Source organism: Scomber japonicus, chromosome 10 (assembly GCF_027409825.1).
Source record: "Scomber japonicus isolate fScoJap1 chromosome 10, fScoJap1.pri, whole genome shotgun sequence".
Classification (NCBI taxonomy): Eukaryota; Metazoa; Chordata; class Actinopteri; order Scombriformes; family Scombridae; genus Scomber; species Scomber japonicus.
The window spans coordinates 35,634,526-35,654,525 of NC_070587.1; the positions used below are offsets into that span (position 1 = coordinate 35,634,526).

General features: G+C 46.6%; 2 protein-coding genes and 1 long non-coding RNA gene across 5 annotated transcripts in view; 1 reads left to right on the forward strand and 2 right to left on the reverse strand.

The window, feature by feature from the left end:
• Positions 1-6,180, reverse strand: part of calb1 (calbindin 1) — a 9,670-nt gene extending 3,490 nt beyond the window's left edge. Inside the window, exons 1-6 of the mRNA XM_053327741.1 lie at positions 6,102-6,180; positions 5,953-6,029; positions 3,162-3,236; positions 2,797-2,877; positions 2,639-2,695; positions 2,477-2,554 (exon numbers count right to left, since the gene is read on the reverse strand). Coding sequence (XP_053183716.1) covers positions 2,477-2,554; positions 2,639-2,695; positions 2,797-2,877; positions 3,162-3,236; positions 5,953-6,029; positions 6,102-6,180 — 447 coding nt within the window. The remainder of the gene's footprint in view (positions 1-2,476; positions 2,555-2,638; positions 2,696-2,796; positions 2,878-3,161; positions 3,237-5,952; positions 6,030-6,101) is intronic.
• Positions 6,181-7,012: 832 nt separating this feature from the next.
• pnp4b (purine nucleoside phosphorylase 4b) overlaps positions 7,013-20,000 on the reverse strand; it is a 15,978-nt gene continuing 2,990 nt past the window's right edge. Inside the window, exons 3-7 of one of the 2 annotated variants that reach the window (XM_053327845.1) lie at positions 19,893-19,996; positions 16,844-17,019; positions 12,303-12,493; positions 7,362-7,441; positions 7,013-7,277 (exon numbers count right to left, since the gene is read on the reverse strand). In XM_053327845.1, coding sequence (XP_053183820.1) covers positions 7,137-7,277; positions 7,362-7,441; positions 12,303-12,493; positions 16,844-17,019; positions 19,893-19,996 — 692 coding nt within the window. In that variant the 3' untranslated portion in view covers positions 7,013-7,136. Of the gene's footprint in view, positions 7,278-7,361; positions 7,442-12,302; positions 12,494-12,578; positions 13,273-16,843; positions 17,020-19,892; positions 19,997-20,000 lie in introns of those variants that run through there. The other variant, XM_053327844.1, reaches the window with a different exon arrangement.
• Positions 17,113-17,900, forward strand: LOC128367064 (uncharacterized). 2 transcript variants are annotated; one of them, XR_008321903.1, is made up of 3 exons: positions 17,113-17,152; positions 17,235-17,374; positions 17,477-17,900. It is a non-coding gene; the product is annotated as an uncharacterized LOC128367064 (long non-coding RNA). The 2 variants fall into 2 exon arrangements; XR_008321902.1 differs by having other exon boundaries at positions 17,121-17,190; positions 17,277-17,374.

A 20,000-nucleotide genomic window follows, 5' to 3' on the forward strand; every position in this document is an offset into this window, starting at 1 on the left:
TACTACAGCGTTACTACAGCGTTACTACAGCGTTACTACAGCGTTACTACAGCGTTACTACGTTAGTACAACGTTACTACAGCGTTACTACAATGTTAGTACAGCGTTACTACAGCGTTACTACGGCGTTACTACAACGTTACTACAGCGTTAGTGCAGCGTTAGTGCAGCGTTAGTGCAGCGTTACTATAGCGTTACTACAGCATGACTACAGCGTTATTACAGCGTTATTACAGCGTTATTACAACGTTAGTACAGCGTTATTACAGCGTTATTACAGCGTTACTACAGCGTTATTACAGCGTTATTACAGCGTTACTACAGCGTTACTACATTAGTACAACGTTACTACAGTGTTACTAAGGCGTTACTACAGCGTTACTACGTTAGTACAACGTTACTACAGCGTTACTACAATGTTAGTACAGCGTTTCTACAGCGTTACTACGGCGTTACTACAACGTTACTACAGCGTTAGTGCAGCGTTACTATAGCGTTACTACAGCGTTATAACAGTGTTACTACAGCGTTACTACAGCGTTAGTGCAGCGTTACTATAGCGTTATTACAGTGTTTCTACAGCGTTACTACGGCGTGACTATGGCGTGACTATGGCGTTATTGCAGCGTTATTACAGCGTTATTACAGCGTTATTACAGCGTTACTACAGCGTTACTACATTAGTACAACGTTACTACGGTGTTACTAAGGCGTTACTAAAGCGTTAATACAGCGTTATTACAGCGTTATTACAGCGTTATCACAGCGTTACTACAGCGTTACTGAAGCGTTACTACATTAGTACAACGTTACTACGGTGTTACTAAGGCGTTACTACAGCGTTACTACAGCGTTACTACAGCGTTACTACAGCGTTACTACATTAGTACAACGTTACTACGGTGTTACTAAGGCGTTACTACAGCGTTACTACAGCGTTACTACAGCGTTACTACAACGTTACTACGTTAGTACAACGTTACTACAGCGTTACTACAATGTTAGTACAGCGTTTCTACAGCGTTACTACAGCGTTATTACAGCGTTATTACAGCGTTATTACAGCGTTACTACAGCGTTACTGAAGCGTTACTACATTAGTACAACGTTACTACGGTGTTACTAAGGCGTTACTACAGCGTTACTACAGCGTTACTACAGCGTTACTACAGCGTTACTACAGCGTTACTACAGCGTTACTGAAGCGTTACTACATTAGTACAACGTTACTACGGTGTTACTACGGCGTTACTACAGCGTTACTACAGCGTTACTACAGCGTTACTACAGCGTTACTACGTTAGTACAACGTTACTACAGCGTTACTACAATGTTAGTACAGCGTTTCTACAGCGTTACTACAGCGTTATTACAACGTTAGTACAGTGTTACTGCAGCGTTATTACAGCGTTGCTACAACGTTATTAAGGCGTTACTACAGCGTTAATACAGCGTTAATACAGCGTTAGTACAGCGTTACTACATTAGTACAACGTTACTACGGCGTTACTACGGCGTTACTACGGCGTTACTAAGGCGTTACTACAGCGTTACTACGTTAGTACAGCGTTACTACAGCGTTACTACAATGTTAGTACAGCGTTACTACAGCGTTATTACAGCGTTACTACAGCGTTACTACAATGTTAGTACAGCGTTATTACAGCGTTACTACAGCGTTACTACAGCGTTACTACAGCGTTATTACAGCGTTATTACAGCGTTACTACAGCGTTATTACAGCGTTGCTACAACGTTATTAAGGCGTTAGTACAGTGTTACTGCAGCGTTATTACAGCGTTGCTACAACGTTATTAAGGCGTTACTACAGCGTTACTACAGCGTTAATACAGCGTTAATACAGCGTTAATACAGCGTTAATACAGCGTTAGTACAGCGTTACTACATTAGTACAACGTTACTACGGCGTTACTACAGCGTTACTACAGCGTTACTACAGCGTTACTACAGCGTTACTACGTTAGTACAGCGTTAGTACAGCGTTACTACAGCGTTACTACAATGTTAGTACAGCGTTACTACAGCGTTACTGCAGCGTTATTACAGCGTTGCTACAACGTTATTAAGGCGTTACTACAGCATTAATACAGCGTTATTACAGCGTTAATACAGCGTTAATACAGCATTATTACCGCGTTACTACGGCGTTGCTACGGCGTTGCTACGGCGTTGCTACGGCATTATTACGGCGTTACTACAGCGTTACTACGGCCTTACTACAACGTTATTAAGGCATTACTACAATGTTACTACAGCGTTAATAGAGCATTATTACAGCGTTACTACAACGTTATATAGTAACACTGTTTCGTAGTAATAGTTTACTACATTAAACAATTATTACTGTAGTATCACACTGTCAAACTATGATGAGAGTACTACTGTAGTATTACTGCAGTACTAGTACTACTGTAGTATTACTGCAGTACTACTGTAGTACTGCTGCAGTACTTACAGTTGCTGCTGTGTACTCGTCCAGCTTCTTCTGGTCACATGATTTTTGGTTCTTCAGCAGCAGATCCTTCAGGAAGTTCTTCAGGACATTAAGGATGACATTGTGTTAGCTTCCTGTATGAATCTGTGTTTTAGCATCATGATGTCATCATGCAGCTCTCACCTTCAGCTCATCAGCCTCAATGTAGCCGCTGTGGTCGACATCGTAGCGCCTCCACGTCTGCAGAGACACCCGAGGGACGAACACACAGGAAGCACACAGGAAACATTCAGGAAACATTCAGGAAACATTCAGGAGACATTGGATCAGGTGAGCCCTACCTGCAGGAACTGAGAGGCGGAGCTCAGCTGCTGTCTGAAGAACAACAGGAAGTTCTCCTCAGTGGGAAGAATCTGAACCAGCTGGAAAACACGAGGTCAAAGGTCAAACACGAACACACTGCTGGAGCCTGTCTGTGAAAAGTCTCCATGAATAAAACACTGTTATTATTGATGATGATTATTATTCTTATTATTATCCATTGAAACAAGGTGAAGTTTGAAGATGAACTGATTCACACATTTTGATTGAGTCGGTTATTTCATGTAGTTAACGTCCATTCTTCTTCAGTTATGATTAAATATGTTTGCTCTTCTTCTGTGGTGCTCCCTCTCTTTGACTTCATGATGTTGGTCTTTGAACTCACCTCAACGAGTCCAATTCTTCTGTCTGACTTCTCTTCGTATTCACTCACAAACTGTCTCATCCGATCCGTCAGACCCTCAAACACAAACACACACTATATTATTATTATATAAACATTTAATAAACTGTTTATAACTTACCAAAGTCTGAATCAGGAATCTCTTTTAAGTTCCTTCTTAAAATATACTTTCATCAGCATCTCCTGATTTTCCTGATATGGTTGAATGCCTTCTCCAAGTCCACAAATCACATGTGGACTGGTTGGGCAAACTCCCATGCACCCTCAAGGATCCTGCAGAGGGTGTAGAGCTGGTCCACAGTTCCACGGCCTGGACGAAAACCACATTGCTCCTCCTGAATCTGAGGTTCGACTCTCCGACGGACCCTCCTCTCCAGCACCCCCGAATAGACCTTACCAGGGAGGCTGAGGAGTGTGATCCCCCTATAGTTGGAACACACCCTCCGGTCCCCCTTCTTAAAAAGAGGGACCACCACCCCAGTCTGTCAATCCAGAGGCACTGCCCTGGGACATGGGCCTGGTGACCCATGTCCGGGCAAGGAAACCGGAGGACCATATATTGTGCTCATCATAAGGGTCTTGTAAGCTACATTTTGTCTGGTCCCTCCCCCCGGACCTGTTTGCCATGGGTGACCCTACCAGGGACATAAATCCCCCACAGCTGACCTCCGGGGGTCATTGGGACACGCAAACCCCTCCACCACGATAAGGTGGAAGCTCAGGGAGGGGAGGAGCAAAGCTGCTATATAATAAATGAATAAATAAATGAATAAATAAATAAGGATTTTGATTGACAGTCTGTGTTTTTATCGTTCATCAAATCGCTCTGAAAGTCATTCCAACGATATTGTTCCCCTCCATCGTTATAGTTGCTGTGTGGACTCGACATTTATAACTGTATATTTAAAGTTATTGTTCTCAGTGTGGACGGAGCACTAAGTTAAGTAACTTCCGCCTCTCTTAACCCTTTATAGCTCACACCATGAGAGTGCTATTTAATAATCTTTTCTTTGCTTTTCCTCTTTGTTGCCATGACAACATAAAACATTTATTTATTTCCTCATTGATCCTAAATGTGATGTTTTACAGCCTCTACAGACTCATTCACACCTCATTGGTTCTAAACTTTTATTAAAAACATGTTAGAGACTCATTCTGAAGATGAAAAATCAAAGTCAACTTCAGAAATGTCTCCAGCAGGATCTCTGATGTCGGCACAAACTGTAACTATAGCAACCACAGAACAACCCGTATCTATAGCAACCATAGAACAACCCGTATCTATTAGCAACCATAGCACAACCTGTATCTATAGCGACCATTACACAACCTGTATCTATAGCAACCATAGCACAACCTGTATCTATAGCGACCATAACACAAGCTGTATCTATAGCAACCATAGCACAACCTGTATCTATAGCAACCATAACACAACCTGTATCTATAGCAACCATAGCACAATCTGATGGTCTCTCTGTGCATTCCTCATACAAGTGATAAAAATTGACTTAAAAGTTAAATGGGTTCAACAGATTTAGTTTATGACACAAAGTGAGCTCTACCAAAAGGTGGAGCAGATATACCAAGGGTTAAGTTTCTGTACTGTTGCTATGGTAACCATATGATGTCAGATATTCCCTTTCAAATCAATAAAGTTTCAGTTTTATTTAGTTTGTCTCCATTTGTGTCTGTGTGTGAACTCTAATGTTGGTGTGTAGTGCTGCTGCTCTCTGCTGGACGTGACGTGAATTACAGCTCCTCACTTTGGTTTACTGTGATTTAATATTATCAGGCAACAATTCATTCAGGCACTAATGAAGGAAAGCTAAATAATCACATGTGTTTTAAATTCATTGATCCATACAGTCCTGCTGGTTCTTTGATTTCAATACAAACTAATTCATATTTTCAGATCATTAAATAAATTCATATGATTGATCATTTTGGACTTTTGGAAGCTCAGTTCACTAAAGCAAACAAAAAAATCATTACTTTTATTTTTTCAGATAATTGTTTGATCTATAAAATTTCAGAAAGACAAGAAACAATCATGGAAATAATTGATTATAATTTTCTGATTGACTCATTAACAGTGATGGGAATAAAGGCGTTACTTTTTTCAGTAACGGGTAATGTAGCTAATTACTATTTCCATCGTTATAACGCTGTTACGTTACTTACTTAAATGAGGCACGTTACAAACTGAAGCTAATCTACTCAGTGAATCTGTTCTCATCCAACTTTGCTCTCAGCCACAAAATGATGATGATTGGTTAAGGCAGAGTAAGATTTCATGGTAAGCCAATCACAAACTAACAGAAGCTGCAGCATGGCGAGTTGGGAGGAAAAGGTTGTGTTTTTAAACAGGAAGTACAGACACTACTTTAATCTCCTTGAGGTAAGAGGCAGGAACATACATGTGAAATGTACATTATGTATCAGAGCGTCTGTTACAAGCAACTCTAACCTAATGAAGCATCTCTCAACGGCACACGCCACTACAAAACTTGTGGCCAAAAACACAGACATATTTATACTTAAAAAAAAATATATTATTATTATTTAAAGTAACGCAATAGTTACTTTCCCAGATAACTAGTTACTTTTATAATGGAGTAATTCAGTTACTAACTCAGTTACTTTTTGGGAGAAGTAACTGTAACTATAACTAATTACTTTTTAAAAGTAACGTGCCCAACACTGCTCATTAATGAAGTGACTGATGGTTCCAGCTCTACCTGCAGACTGATCAGGTGAACATGTGACTCACCAGTCCGGCCTGCTGTCGAGCTTCTCGCAGCTCTCTGATGAAGCTCTGCAGCTCTTTCCCTTCGATGAACCCGTTTCCTGAAACACACCACAGAAGATCAGCTGACAGCCGACGATGTCATCGCGTGACAGGACAGGCTGCAGGTTTACCGTCGTTGTCGTAGTGATGGAAGATGTCCAGAAACTGAGAGGCGGAGATCTCCACCGCCTGCAGGAGGGAGCTGGCCATACTGGGAGCAGGCTGGATGTTACTGGGAGCAGACTCGATGTTACTGGGAGCAGACTGGATGTTGTGTCCTCAGTGTTGGACTTATGACTCTCTCTCCTCTCGGTGGGAGAATAAAAAGCTCGGCTCTCAGCGGGATTCATAACACCCACTGCTACAGAGAGACTCAGACACAGCAGGTGAGACGACCTGTCCACCTGTCTGTCTGTCCACCTGTCTGTCTGTCTTTCCACCTGTCTGTCTGTCTGTCCACCCGTCTGTCCACCTGTCTGTCTGTCTTTCCACCTGTCTGTCTGTCTGTCCACCCGTCTGTCCACCTGTCTGTCTGTCTGTCCACTGCAGCTGTTGTAAATAAAGCAGATTTATTCATGAGCTTTTCCTCCCCACCTCTCCTCCTCTCTGTTAGTTTGTTGTCTGTTTATTTCCTTGCTCTCCATCTGCTGTCAATCACACCTGCAGCACACAAACAGGAAGTTGGCTCTGAGCCTTCATCACCTGGTGATCAAGCAGACCGGCCAGCCAATCACGGGGCCTGTTGGGCCTGTCAATCATCATGAACTAATTAACAGGTGGTGAGAGGGTGAAGACACTCCAACCTTCAGGAGCCAACGGGAGAAAACTAAATATACTGAAGATGAAAAACACTTGAACTGAACAAAGAGTTCAAGATGCGGCTGAAAGCTGGAGAAGAAATCCAGTAAGAAGACCTTTAGTGACCTTTAGTGACCCTTAGTTATTCCTCAAGTCAAGACTGAAACTTTAGCTCCAAATCTTTGATGCTGTAATTATAACAATGTAATTATAAATATGAACAGTCATTCATCTGTCATCAGTCTTTAGTCGTTAAAAGAAACTTTTATTGTGAAGTCACAGTTATACAACATCAACAGGAAGTTACAAATTCAATGTATTATGAAAGTAACGGAGGAGACGGCTGATGTTAGCGTGTGTTGATGCTGTTAGTGTGTGTTGATGCTCTGCTGCTGGCAGCGAGTGATCAGCATGGTGGCCAGTTTCTGCAGAACCTCCGTCCTCATTTTACTGATCTCAAGAACTTCCTCATGGTTCACCTTCTCCTCCCGACTGTAGTCCAGAGACACCTGCAGGAAAAACACGTGTCAACACCACCATCACACTGTCAGTCAAGCTTCACTAAGACAGCTGCTGTTACGTCACAAACCGACCTTGTTGGTGATCAGAGACAGACCCAGAACTCTGAGTCCACAGTGCTTTGCCACCGTCACTTCAGGGACTGTACTCATACCTGAAGAGAGAACACAGAAGGAATGAGAACACCTTTATTCTCCTTATTTTACTCCACTTCTAAAGTCTTTAGACTGGCTCCCAGTCAGATACAGAATAGATTTTAAATATATGAAATCATGTAAACGATGCAAAAATAAGCATCAAAAACAAACTGGATGTCCTAATTAGCATTCCAAATATTTTAAATCTTTACTTGGCTGGCTCCCAGTTAAAGTTCTGCTACTGGTCTACAAATCACTGAATGGTTTAGGTCCAGAATACATGAATGACATGTTAGTAGAATATAAACCCAGTAGAGCTCTGAGATCTACTGACTCAGGTCAGATAGTTGAGCCCAGAGCTCTGAGATCTACTGACTCAGGTCAGATAGTTGAGCCCAGAGCTCTGAGATCTACTGACTCAGGTCGGATAGTTGAGCCCAGAGCTCTGAGATCTACTGACTCAGGTCGGATAGTTGAGCCCAGAGCTCTGAGATCTACTGACTCAGGTCGGATAGTTGAGCCCAGAGCTCTGAGATCTACTGACTCAGGTCAGATAGTTGAGCCCAGAGCTCTGAGATCTACTGACTCAGGTCGGATAGTTGAGCCCAGAGCTCTGAGATCTACTGACTCAGGTCGGATAGTTGAGCCCAGAGCTCTGAGATCTACTGACTCAGGTCGGATAGTTGAGCCCAGAGGTCTGAGATCTACTGACTCAGGTCAGATAGTTGAGCCCAGAGCTCTGAGATCTACTGACTCAGGTCAGATAGTTGAGCCCAGAGCTCTGAGATCTACTGACTCAGGTCAGATAGTTGAGCCCAGAGTTCAGACTAAACATGATGAAGCAGCTTTTACACAACTGGAACAAACTACCAGCAGAACTGAAATCAGCTTCAACTGTGAAAATGTTTAACCCTCTTGTTGTCCTCGAGTCAAGGAAGGAAGAGAGGGAGGAGGGAAGGAAAGGAGGGAGGAAGGGATGAAAGGAGGGAGGAAGGAAGGAAAGGAGGGAGGAAGGGATGAAAGGAGGGAGGAAGGAAGGAAAGGAGGAAGGAAGGAAGGAAGGAAGGAGGGAGGAAGGGAGGGAGGAAAGGAAAGAAGGAAGGAAAGGAGGGAGGAAGGAGGGAAGGAAGAAGGGAGGAAAGGAAAGAAGGAAGGTAGGAAAGAAGGACAGAGGAAAGAAAGAGAGAAGGAGGGAGGGAGGAAGGGATGAAAGGAGGGAGGAAGGAATAAAGAAGGAAAGGAGGGGGGAAAGGAAAGGAGGGAAGATGGGGGAAGAACAGACGGAAGGAAGAAAGGGAGGAAAGAAGAATTAGATGGGGTCAATTTGACCCGGGAGGACGACAGGAAGTTTAAATCCAGGTTAAAAACATTTCTCTTCTCCTGAGCTTATGATTGAGCTCTTTATTTTAAAGCACTTTACATTTTAATCTTTCATTTGCACTCTATGTCCTTTTAATGATTGGACAGATGGAGGGAGGGAAGGAAGGAAGGAAACAAGGAAGGAAAGAAGGACAGATTGATGTCTCTCTCTCTGTCTCTATGTCCTTTTAATGATTTTAAAGCTAATTTATTATTTTATGCTGCAATCTTATATTTAATGGAAGGAAGGAAGGAAGGAAGGAAGGAAAGGAAAGAAGGAAGGAAGGAAAGGAAAGAAGGAAGGAAGGAAAGGAAAGAAGGAAGGAAGGACAGATGGAGGGAAGGAAGGAAGGAAGGAAAGGAAAGAAGGAAGGAAGGAAGGAAAGAAGGACAGATGGAGGGAAGAGAGCAAGGAAGGAAGGAAGGAAGGAAAGAAGGAAGGAAGGAAGGAAGGAAGGAAGGAAGGAAGGAAGGAAGGAACGGAAGGAAGGAAGGAAAGAAGGACAGATGGAGGGAAGAGAGCAAGGAAGGAAGGAAGGAAGGAAAGAAGGAAGGAAGGAAGGAAGGAAGGAAGGAAAGAAGGACAGATAGAGGGAAGAGAGCAAGGAAGGAAGGAAAGAAGGAAGGAAGGAAGGAAGGAAGGAAGGAAGGAAGGAAAGAAGGAAGGAAGGACAGATGGAGGGAAGGAAGGAAGGAAGGAACGGAAGGAAGGAAGGAAACAAGGAAGGAAAGAAGGACAGATGGAAGGAAGGACGAAAGGAAAGAAGGAAGGAAGGAAAGAAGGAAAGAAGGAAGGACAGATGGAGGGAAGGAAGGAAGGAAGGAAACAAGGAAGGAAAGAAGGACAGATGGAGGGAAGGGAGGAAGGAAGGAAGGAAGGAAGGAAGGAAGGACGGAAGGAAGGACGGAAGGAAGGAAGGACGGAAAGACAGAGGAAAGAAGGAGTGGGAGGAAGGAACGGAAGGAAGGAAATAAGGAAGGAAAGAAGGACAGATGGATGTCTCTCTCTCTCTGTCTCTATGTCCCTTTAATGATTTTAAAGCTGTTGTAAGGTGGGCAGGATGTGAGTCATGTGACGTCATGGAGCATCAGTACTGAGCTCCCAGGGTTCCTCTCACTCGGTCTCATTAACGTTTAACCAGCAGACATATTTAATGAGAACCTGCTGATGTTCTGGTTCCTGCAGAGTCCATCCACTCTTTAACACGTAGGATGGTTCAAGAGGTTGTTCAGCTGTTGGATTAATAGAAGTGAAGCTTGTGGTCAGTTTATACTTTGATAGAAATGATAAAAGGCGAGAAGGAAGGAGGGAAGGAAGGAGGAAAAGGAAGGAAGGAAAGGAGGGAGGAAGGAAGACGGGAAGGACGGGAGGAAAAGGAAGGAGGGAAGGAAGGAAAGGTGGGGTTTTCCACACTACATCTCCCAGAAGCCCCTGCTGCTGCAACGATCGTCTCACCGAGAGCCAATCAGTGCTCTTCCTGCTGACCTCGTTATAGCTCATCGGGAGGGCCCGTCTGTCTGTCTACCCGTCTGTCTGTCTGTCTGTCTCTCTACCCGTCTGTCTGTCTCTCTACCCGTCTGTCTCTCTACCCGTCTGTCTCTCTACCCGTCTGTCTGTCTCTCTACCCGTCTGTCTCTCTACCCATCTGTCTCTCTACCCGTCTGTCTGTCTCTCTCCCCGTCTGTCTCTCTACCCGTCTGTCTGTCTCTCTCCCCGTCTGTCTCTCTACCCGTCTGTCTCTCTACCCGTCTGTCTGTCTCTCTCCCCGTCTGTCTCTCTACCCGTCTGTCTCTCTTCCCGTCTGTCTGTCTCTCTACCCGTCTGTCTGTCTTTCTACCCGTCTGTCTGTCTCTCTATCCGTCTGCCTCTCTACGCGTCTGTCTGTCTCTCTACCCATCTGTCTCTCTACCCGTCTGTCTGTCACTCTAACCATCTGTCTCTCTACCTGTCTGTCTCTCTACCCGTCTGACTCTCTACCAATCTGTCTCTCTACCCGTCTCTCTCTCTCTACCCGTCTGTCTCTCTACCCATCTGTCTCTCTACCCGTCTCTCTCTCTCTACCCGTCTGTCTGTCTCTCTCCCCGTCTGTCTGTCTCTCTACCCGTCTGTCTGTCTCTCTATCCGTCTGCCTCTCTACGCGTCTGCCTCTCTACCCGTCTGTCTGTCTCTCTACCCATCTGTCTCTCTACCCGTCTGTCTGTCTCTCTACCCGTCTGTCTCTCTACCCGTCTGTCTGTCACTCTACCCGTCTGTCTGTCACTCTACCCATCTGTCTCTCTACCTGTCTGTCTCTCTACCCGTCTGACTCTCTACCAATCTGTCTCTCCACCCGTCTGTCTCTCTACCCGTCTCTCTCTCTCTACCCGTCTGTCTCTCTACCCGACTATCTCTCTCTCTACCCGTCTGTCTCTCTACGCATCTGTCTCTCTACCCGTCTATCTGTCTCTCTACCCCTCTCTCTCTACCCATCTGTATCTCTACCTGTCTGTCTCTCTACCCGTCTGTCTGTCTCTACCCATCTGTCTCTCTACCTGTCTGTCTCTCTACCCATCTGTCTCTCTACCCGTCTGTCTGTCTCTCTACCCGTCTGTCTGTCTCTACCCATCTGTCTCTCTACCCGTCTGTCTCTCTACCCATCTGTCTCTCTACCCGTCTGCCTGTCTCTCTACCCGTCTGTCTGTCTCTACCCATCTGTCTCTTTACCCGTCTGTCTCTCTACCCATCTGTCTCTCTACCCGTCTGTCTCTCTCTCTACCCGTCTGTCTGTCTCTACCCATCTGTCTCTCTACCTGTCTGTCTCTCTACCCGTCTGTCTCTCTACCCATCTGTCTCTCTACCCGTCTGTCTGTCTCTCTACCCGTCTATCTGTCTACCCATCTGTCTCTCTCTCTACCCGTCTGTCTCTCTATCCATCTGTCTCTCTACCCGTCTGTCTCTCTCTCTACCCGTCTATCTGTCCCTCTACCCGTCTCTCTCTCTACCCATCTGTCTCTCTACCTGTCTGTCTCTCTACCCGTCTGTCTCTCTACCCATCTGTCTCTCTACCCGCCTGTCTCTCTACCCGTCTGTCTCTCTCTCTACCCGTCTGTCTCTCTACCCGTCTGTCTGTCTCTCTACCTGTCTGTCTGTCTCTACCCATCTGTCTCTCTACCTGTCTGTCTCTCTACCCGTCTGTCTCTCTACCCATCTGTCTCTCTACCCGTCTGTCTGTCTCTCTACCCGTCTGTCTGTCTCTACTCGTCTGTCTCTCTACCTGTCTGTCTCTCTACCCATCTGTCTCTCTACCCGTCTGTCTCTCTCTCTACCCGTCTGTCTGTCTCTAACCATCTGTCTCTCTACCCGTCTGTCTCTCTACCCATCTGTCTCTCTACCCGTCTGTCTGTCTCTCTACCCGTCTGTCTGTCTCTACCCATCTGTCTCTCTACCCGTCTGTCTCTCTACCCATCTGTCTCTCTACCCGTCTGTCTCTCTCTCTACCCGTCTGTCTCTCTACCCGTCTGTCTCTCTACCCGTCTTACCCACAGAGTCGCAGCCGAGGATCCGCAGCATCCTGGCCTCAGCGATGGTCTCGAAGTTGGGTCCGCTCACCATGCAGTAAACTCCCTCTCTGACGTAGTCGCTGCAGCCCAGCTCAGAGACCACGTCCAGAGTGAGACGCCTCAGGTCCTTACTGTAGGCGTCAGACATGCACGGGAACCTGATCCCAAACCTGCAGAGAGACAGACACATTCAGAGCCTCTTATTTAACTCTCTATTCTCTATTGTCTTTACTCTTTATTTATCACGGTTGACCGCCCCTCCCTTCTTTTGTGGCTGAGAGCAAAGTTGGATGAGAACAGGTTCACTGAGTGGATTAGCTTCAGTTTGTAACGTGCCTCATTTAATTAACCCTCCTGTTGTCCTTGAGTCAAGGAAGGAAAGGAGGGAGAAAGGAGGGGAGGGAAGGAGGGAGGAAAGGGGGAAGGAAAGAAGAAAGGAGGGAGGACAGAAAGAGAAAAGGAGGGAAGGAAGGAAAGGAGGAAGGAAAGAAGAAAGGAGGGAGGAAGGAGGGAAGGAAGAAGGAAGGAAAGGGGGAGGAAGGAGGAAGGGAGGAAGGAGGAAGGAAGGGAAGGAGGGAAGGAAGGAGGGAGGAAAGAAAGAGAGAAGGAGGGAAGGAAGAAGGAAGGAAAGGAGGGAGAAAAGAAGGAAGGAAAGGAGGGAAGGAGGGAAGGAAGAAGGAAGGAAAGGAGGGAGAAAAGAAGGAAGGAAAGGAGGGAGGGAGGAAGGAAAGGAGGGAGGGAGGAAGGAGGAAAGAAAGAGAAGGAGGGAAGGAAGGAAGAAAGGAGGGAGGAAAGAAAGAGAGAAGGAGGGAAGGAAGAAGGAAGGAAAGGAGGGAAGAAGGAGGGAGGGAGGAAAGAAAGAGAGCCCAGCTCAGAGACCACGTCCAGAGTGAGACGCCTCAGGTCCTTACTGTAGGCGTCAGACATGCACAGGAACCTGATCCCAAACCTGCAGCGAGACAGACACATTCAGAGCCTCTTATTTAACTCTCTATTCTCTATTCTCTTTACTCTTTATTTATCACGGTTGACCGCCCCTCCCTTCTTTTGTGGCTGAGAGCAAAGTTGGATGAGAACAGTTTCACTGAGTGGATTAGCTTCAGTTTGTAACGTGCCTCATTTAATTAACCCTCCTGTTGTCCTTGAGTCAAGGAAGGAAAGGAGGGAGGAAGGAGGGAGGGAGGAAGGAAAGGAGGAAGGAAAGAAGAAAGGAGGGAGGAAAGAAAGAGAGAAGGAGGGAAGGAAGGAAAGGAGGAAGGAAAGAAGAAAGGAGGGAGGAAAGAAAGAGAGAAGGAGGGAAGGAAGGAAAGGAGGGAAGTAAGGAAGGAGGGAGGAAAGAAAGAGAGAAGGAGGGAAGGAAAGAGGGAGGAAAGAAAGAGAGAAGGCGGGAGGAAAGAAGAAGGAAGGAGGGAGGAAGGAGGAAGGAAGGGAAGGAGGGAAGGAAGGAGGGAGGAAAGAAAGAGAGAAGGAGGGAAGGAAGGAAGAAGGAAGGAAAGGAGGGAGAAAAGAAGGAAGGAAAGGAGGGAGGGAGGAAGGAGGAAAGAAAGAGAAGGAGGGAAGGAAGGAAGAAAGGAGGGAGGAAAGAAAGAGAGAAGGAGGGAAGGAAGAAGGAAGGAAAGGAGGGAAGAAGGAGGGAGGTAGGACGCCTCAGGTCCTTACTGTAGGCGTCAGACATGCACGGGAACCTGATCCCAAACCTGCAGCGAGACAGACACATTCAGAGCCTCTTATTTAACTCTCTATTCTCTATTCTCTTTACTCTTTATTTATCACGGTTGACCGCCCCCTCCCTTCTTTTGTGGCTGAGAGCAAAGTTGGATGAGAACAGGTTCACTGAGTGGATTAGCTTCAGTTTGTAACGTGCCTCACTTAATTAACCCTCCTGTTGTCCTTGAGTCAAGGAAGGAAAGGAGGGAGGAAGGAGGGAGGGAGGAAGGAAAGGAGGAAGGAAAGAAGAAAGGAGGGAGGAAAGAAAGAGAGAAGGAAGGAAGGAAGGAAAGGAAGAAGGAAAGAAGAAAGGAGGGAGGAAAGAAAGAGAGAAGGAGGGAAGGAAAGAGGGAGGAAAGAAAGAGAGAAGGCGGGAGGAAAGAAGAAGGAAGGAGGGAGGAAGGAGGAAGGAAGGGAAGGAGGGAAGGAAGGAGGGAGGAAAGAAAGAGAGAAGGAGGGAAGGAAGGAAGAAGGAAGGAAAGGAGGGAGAAAAGAAGGAAGGAAAGGAGGGAGGGAGGAAGGAGGAAAGAAAGAGAAGGAGGGAAGGAAGGAAGAAAGGAGGGAGGAAAGAAAGAGAGAAGGAGGGAAGGAAGAAGGAAGGAAAGGAGGGAAGAAGGAGGGAGGTAGGACGCCTCAGGTCCTTACTGTAGGCGTCAGGAATCTGATCCCAAACCTGCAGCGAGACAGACACATTCAGAGCCTCTTATTTAACTCTCTATTCTCTATTCTCTTTACTCTTTATTTATCACGGTTGACCGCCCCTCCCTTCTTTTGTGGCTGAGAGCAAAGTTGGATGAGAACAGGTTCACTGAGTGGATTAGCTTCAGTTTGTAACGTGCCTCATTTAATTAACCCTCCTGTTGTCCTTGAGTCAAGGAAGGAAAGGAGGGAGGAAGGAGGGAGGGAGGAAGGAAAGGAGGAAGGAAAGAAGAAAGGAGGGAGGAAAGAAAGAGAGAAGGAGGGAAGGAAGGAAAGGAGGAAGGAAAGAAGAAAGGAGGGAGGAAAGAAAGAGAGAAGGAGGGAAGGAAGGAAAGGAGGGAAGTAAGGAAGGAGGGAGGAAAGAAAGAGAGGAGGGAAGGAAATAGGGAGGAAAGAAAGAGAGAAGGAGGGAGGAAAGAAGAAGGAAGGAGGGAGAAAGGAGGGAGGGAGGAAGGAGGAAGGAGGAAGGAAGGGAAGGAGGGAAGGAAGGAGGGAGGAAAGAAAGAGAGAAGGAGGGAAGGAAGGAAGAAGGAAGGAAAGGAGGGAGAAAAGAAGGAAGGAAAGGAGGGAGGGAGGAAGGAAGGAGGAAAGAAAGAGAAGGAGGGAAGGAAGGAAGAAAGGAGGGAGGAAAGAAAGAGAGAAGGAGGGAAGGAAGAAGGAAGGAAAGGAGGGAAGAAGGAGGGAGGTAGGACGCCTCAGGTCCTTACTGTAGGCGTCAGACATGCACAGGAACCTGATCCCAAACCTGCAGAGAGACAGACACATTCAGAGCCTCTTATTTAACTCTCTATTCTCTATTCTCTTTACTCTTTATTTATCACGGTTGACCGCCCCTCCCTTCTTTTGTGGCTGAGAGCAAAGTTGGATGAGAACAGGTTCACTGAGTGGATTAGCTTCAGTTTGTAACGTGCCTCATTTAATTAACCCTCCTGTTGTCCTTGAGTCAAAGAAGGAAAGGAGGGAGGAAGGAGGGAGGGAGGAAGGAAAGGAGGAAGGAAAGAAGAAAGGAGGGAGGAAAGAAAGAGAGAAGGAGGGAAGGAAAGAAAGGAGGAAGGAAAGAAGAAAGGAGGGAGGAAAGAAAGAGAGAAGGAGGGAAGGAAGGAAAGGAGGGAAGTAAGGAAGGAGGGAGGAAAGAAAGAGAGAAGGAGGGTAGGAAAGAGGGAGGAAAGAAAGAGAGAAGGAGGGAGAAAAGAAGAAGGAAGGAGGGAGAAAGGAGAGAGGGAGGAAGGAGGAAGGAAGGGAAGGAAGGAAGGAAGGAGGGAGGTAAGAAAGAGAGAAGGAGGGAAGGAAGGAAGAAGGAAGGAAAGGAGGGAGAAAAGAAGGAAGGAAAGGAGGGAGGGAGGAAGGAGGAAAGAAAGAGAAGGAGGGAAGGAAGGAAGAAAGGAGGGAGGAAAGAAAGAGAGAAGGAGGGAAGGAAAAAGGAAGGAAAGGAGGGAAGAAGGAGGGAGATAGGACGCCTCAGGTCCTTACTGTAGGCGTCAGACATGCACAGGAACCTGATCCCAAACCTGCAGAGAGACACATTCACATTCTTATTTAAGGAGGTGAGACAGGGGGGTCAAACATGCGGCCCGTGGGCCAGAACCGGCCCGCTGAGGGGAGCAATCCCGCCCACTTTCCTTCCTGTGTTCTTTTCCTTTCTTCCTTCAGTCCTTCCTTCCATCTGTCCTTCCTTCCTTTCTTCTGTTCTTCCTTCCTTCCTCCCTCCTTTCATTCCTTCCTTCCTCCCTCCTTTCATTCCTTCCCTCCTTCCTCCTTCCCTCCTTTCTATCCCTGCTTTCTCCCTTCCTTCCTTCCTTCCTTCCTTCCTTTCCTTCGTCCCTCCATCCCTTCCTCCTCTCCTTCCTTCTTCCCTCCCTCCTTTCCTTCCTTCCCTCCTTTCCTTCCTTCCCTCCTTCCTCCTACCCTCATTTCCTTCCTTCCCTCCTTTCCTTCCTTCCCTTCTTCCCTTCCTTCCTTCCTTCCTTCCCTCTTTTCTATCCCTCCTTTCTCCCTTCCTTCTTTCCCTCCTTCCTCCCTTCATCAGAGTTTAAACGTGAACAGCTGGAGGAGAACAGGAAGTAGAACCCGTGGTCACATTAAGGTAGAGAGGAGCTTCCTGTTTCCTGTCTCACCGCTCGTCGTTGGGTCCACACAGTGGGTGTTGTCCAGCGAACCCCGGCAGGTTGATGTGATCTTTGATGATCATGATGTCACCAACTTTAAAGTCAGGGCAGATTCCTCCGGAGGCGTTGGTCACCAGGACGGTCTCCACTCCCATCAGCTTAAAGATCCGCACAGGGAACGTCACCTGAGACACACAGACAGGTAGAGAGACAGACAGGTAGACAGGTAGATACAGACAGACAGACAGACAGGTTGAGAGACAGACAGGTTGAGAGACAGACAGGTAGAGAGACAGACAGGTAGATACAGACAGACAGGTAGAGAGACAGACAGGCAGATACAGACAGACAGACAGGTAGACAGATAGAGAGACAGGTAGACAGACAGGTAGATAGACAGACAGGTAGAGAGATAGGTAGATACAGACAGACAGACAGGTAGATGCAGACAGACAGACAAGTAGACAGACAGACAGGTAGAGAGACAGGTAGATACAGACAGGCAGACAGACAGGTAGATACAGACAGACAGACAGACAGGTAGAGACAGACAGACAGGCAGACAGGTAGATACAGACAGGCAGACAGACAGACAGATAGGTAGATACAGACAGACAGGTAGAGAGACAGACAGGTAGAGAGATAGACAGTAGTTAATGTTTGGTCAGTTTGGAGCCTAGAATCAGACAGACAGGTAAAGAGATAGACAGGTAGAGAGACAGACAGACTGACAGGTAGAGAGACAGACAGGTAGAGAGACAGACAGACTGACAGGTAGAGAGACAGACAGACTGACAGGTAGAGAGACAGACAGGTAGAGAGACAGACAGGTAGAGAGACAGACAGGTAGAGAGACAGACAGGTTCGAGCAGGTAACTTCCTGTTCTCAGTAAACACGTTCTAGTTGTTCTGCCAAACCAAACAAACAAGCAGTTCCTCTTCCTGAGGGTTAGCGTTAGCGTTAGCGTGCTGTTTGCATGGGGCACACAGAGCACAGTGTGATGTCATCTCGTGCTTCTGTCCAGATGAAAGTCTGAATCTGTCTGTTTGTTCTGACGTCTGAACAAAGTTTCACCTCCACGAACACGAAGCAGAGACACTATTTAACCCTCCTGTTGTCCTCAGGTCAAGGAAGGACAGAAGGAAGGGAAAGGAGTAAGGAAGGAAAAGAGGAAGGAAGTAAGGAGAGAAGGAAGAAAGGAAGGAAGGAAGGAAGGAAAGGAGTAAGGAGGGAGGGAGGGAGGGAGAAAAGGAGGAAGGAAGGAAGGAAGGAAGGAAGGTAGGTGGGAGGGAGAAAAGAAGGAAGGAAGGAGGGAGGGAAGGAAGGAAGGATGGAAGGAGGGAAGGAGGGGAAGAAAGAAGGAACAGTCAAAACAGATGGGGTCAATTTGACCGGGGAGGACGACACAAGGGTTAAAGTCAAAATATCGACAATAAAGTTGTCGTGTCGACTTTAATCTGGACAGAACGGGGAGGGTCTCTCCTCAGTCAGCCTCAGACTCAGTCGGTCGGCCCATGAGAACGCCTTAAAACTACTTCAGAACCGGTTCTGGCTCTTTTAACACAGAAACACAAAGTTATCATAAGTGTGAGAACGATGAAAAGAAAACTACAGTCACCATGGAGACGATGAACACTATACAGTCACCATGGAGACACTGAACACTATACAGTCACCGTGGAGACGATGAACACTATACAGTCACCATGGAGACGATGGACACTACACAGTCACCGTGGAGACGATGAACACTATACAGTCACTATGGAGACGATGAACACTATACAGTCACCATGGAGACGATGAACACTACACAGTCACTGTGGAGACGATGAACACTATACAGTCACCGTGGAGACGATGAACACTATACAGTCACCGTGGAGACAATGAAAAGAAAACTACAGTCACCATGGAGACGATGAACACTATACAGTCACCATGGAGACGATAGACACAGTCACCGTGGAGACGATGAACACTATACAGTCACCATGGAGACGATGGACACTACACAGTCACCGTGGAGACGATGAACACTATACAGTCACCATGGAGACGATGAACACTATACAGTCACCATGGAGACGATGAACACTAAACAGTCACCGTGGAGACGATGAACACTATACAGTCACCGTGGAGACGATGAACACTACACAGTCACCGTGGAGACGATGAACACTACACAGTCACCGTGGAGACGATGAACACTATACAGTCACTGTGGAGACGATGAACACTATACAGTCACCATGGAGACACTGAACACTATATAGTCACCATGGAGACTAAGGACACTATACAGTCACCATGGAGACGATGAACACTGTACAGTCACCATGGAGACACTGAACACTATATAGTCACCATGGAGACGATGAACACTATACAGTCACCATGATGAACACTATACAGTCACCATGGAGACGATGAACACTATACAGTCACCGTGGAGACGATGAACACTATACAGTCACCGTGGAGACGATGAACACTATACAGTCACCGTGGAGACAATGAAAAGAAAACTACAGTCACCATGGAGACGATGAACACTATACAGTCACCATGGAGACGATAGACACAGTCACCGTGGAGACGATGAACACTATACAGTCACCATGGAGACGATGGACACTACACAGTCACCGTGGAGACGATGAACACTATACAGTCACCATGGAGACGATGAGCACTATACAGTCACCATAGAGACTATGAACACTATACAGTCACCATGGAGACGATGAGCACTATACAGTCACCATAGAGACTATGAACACTATACAGTCACCATGGAGACGATGAACACTATACAGTCACCATAGAGACGATGAACACTATACAGTCACCATGGAGACGATGAAAAGAAAACCAACACGTTCCTATAGTAACCCTGGTGTGTAGGGTCAGGGGTAGAGGCTCATCTATGTATTGACTCTGTGCTGCCCCTTTCCTACGTACGTTGAGCATAAATGGGCCTTTAGGGTCAGGGTTAGGGTCGGGATCAGGGTCAGGGTCAGGTTCAGGACCAGGGTCGGGGTCAGGACTTACCTGGCAGAGAGAGTAGCCTTCATACAGGTGGAAGTGACCCTGCATGAAGACGCAGGGAGTGTCCTCGATCATCCCGAACACCAAACATCCCTCATGACCTGCGACTGA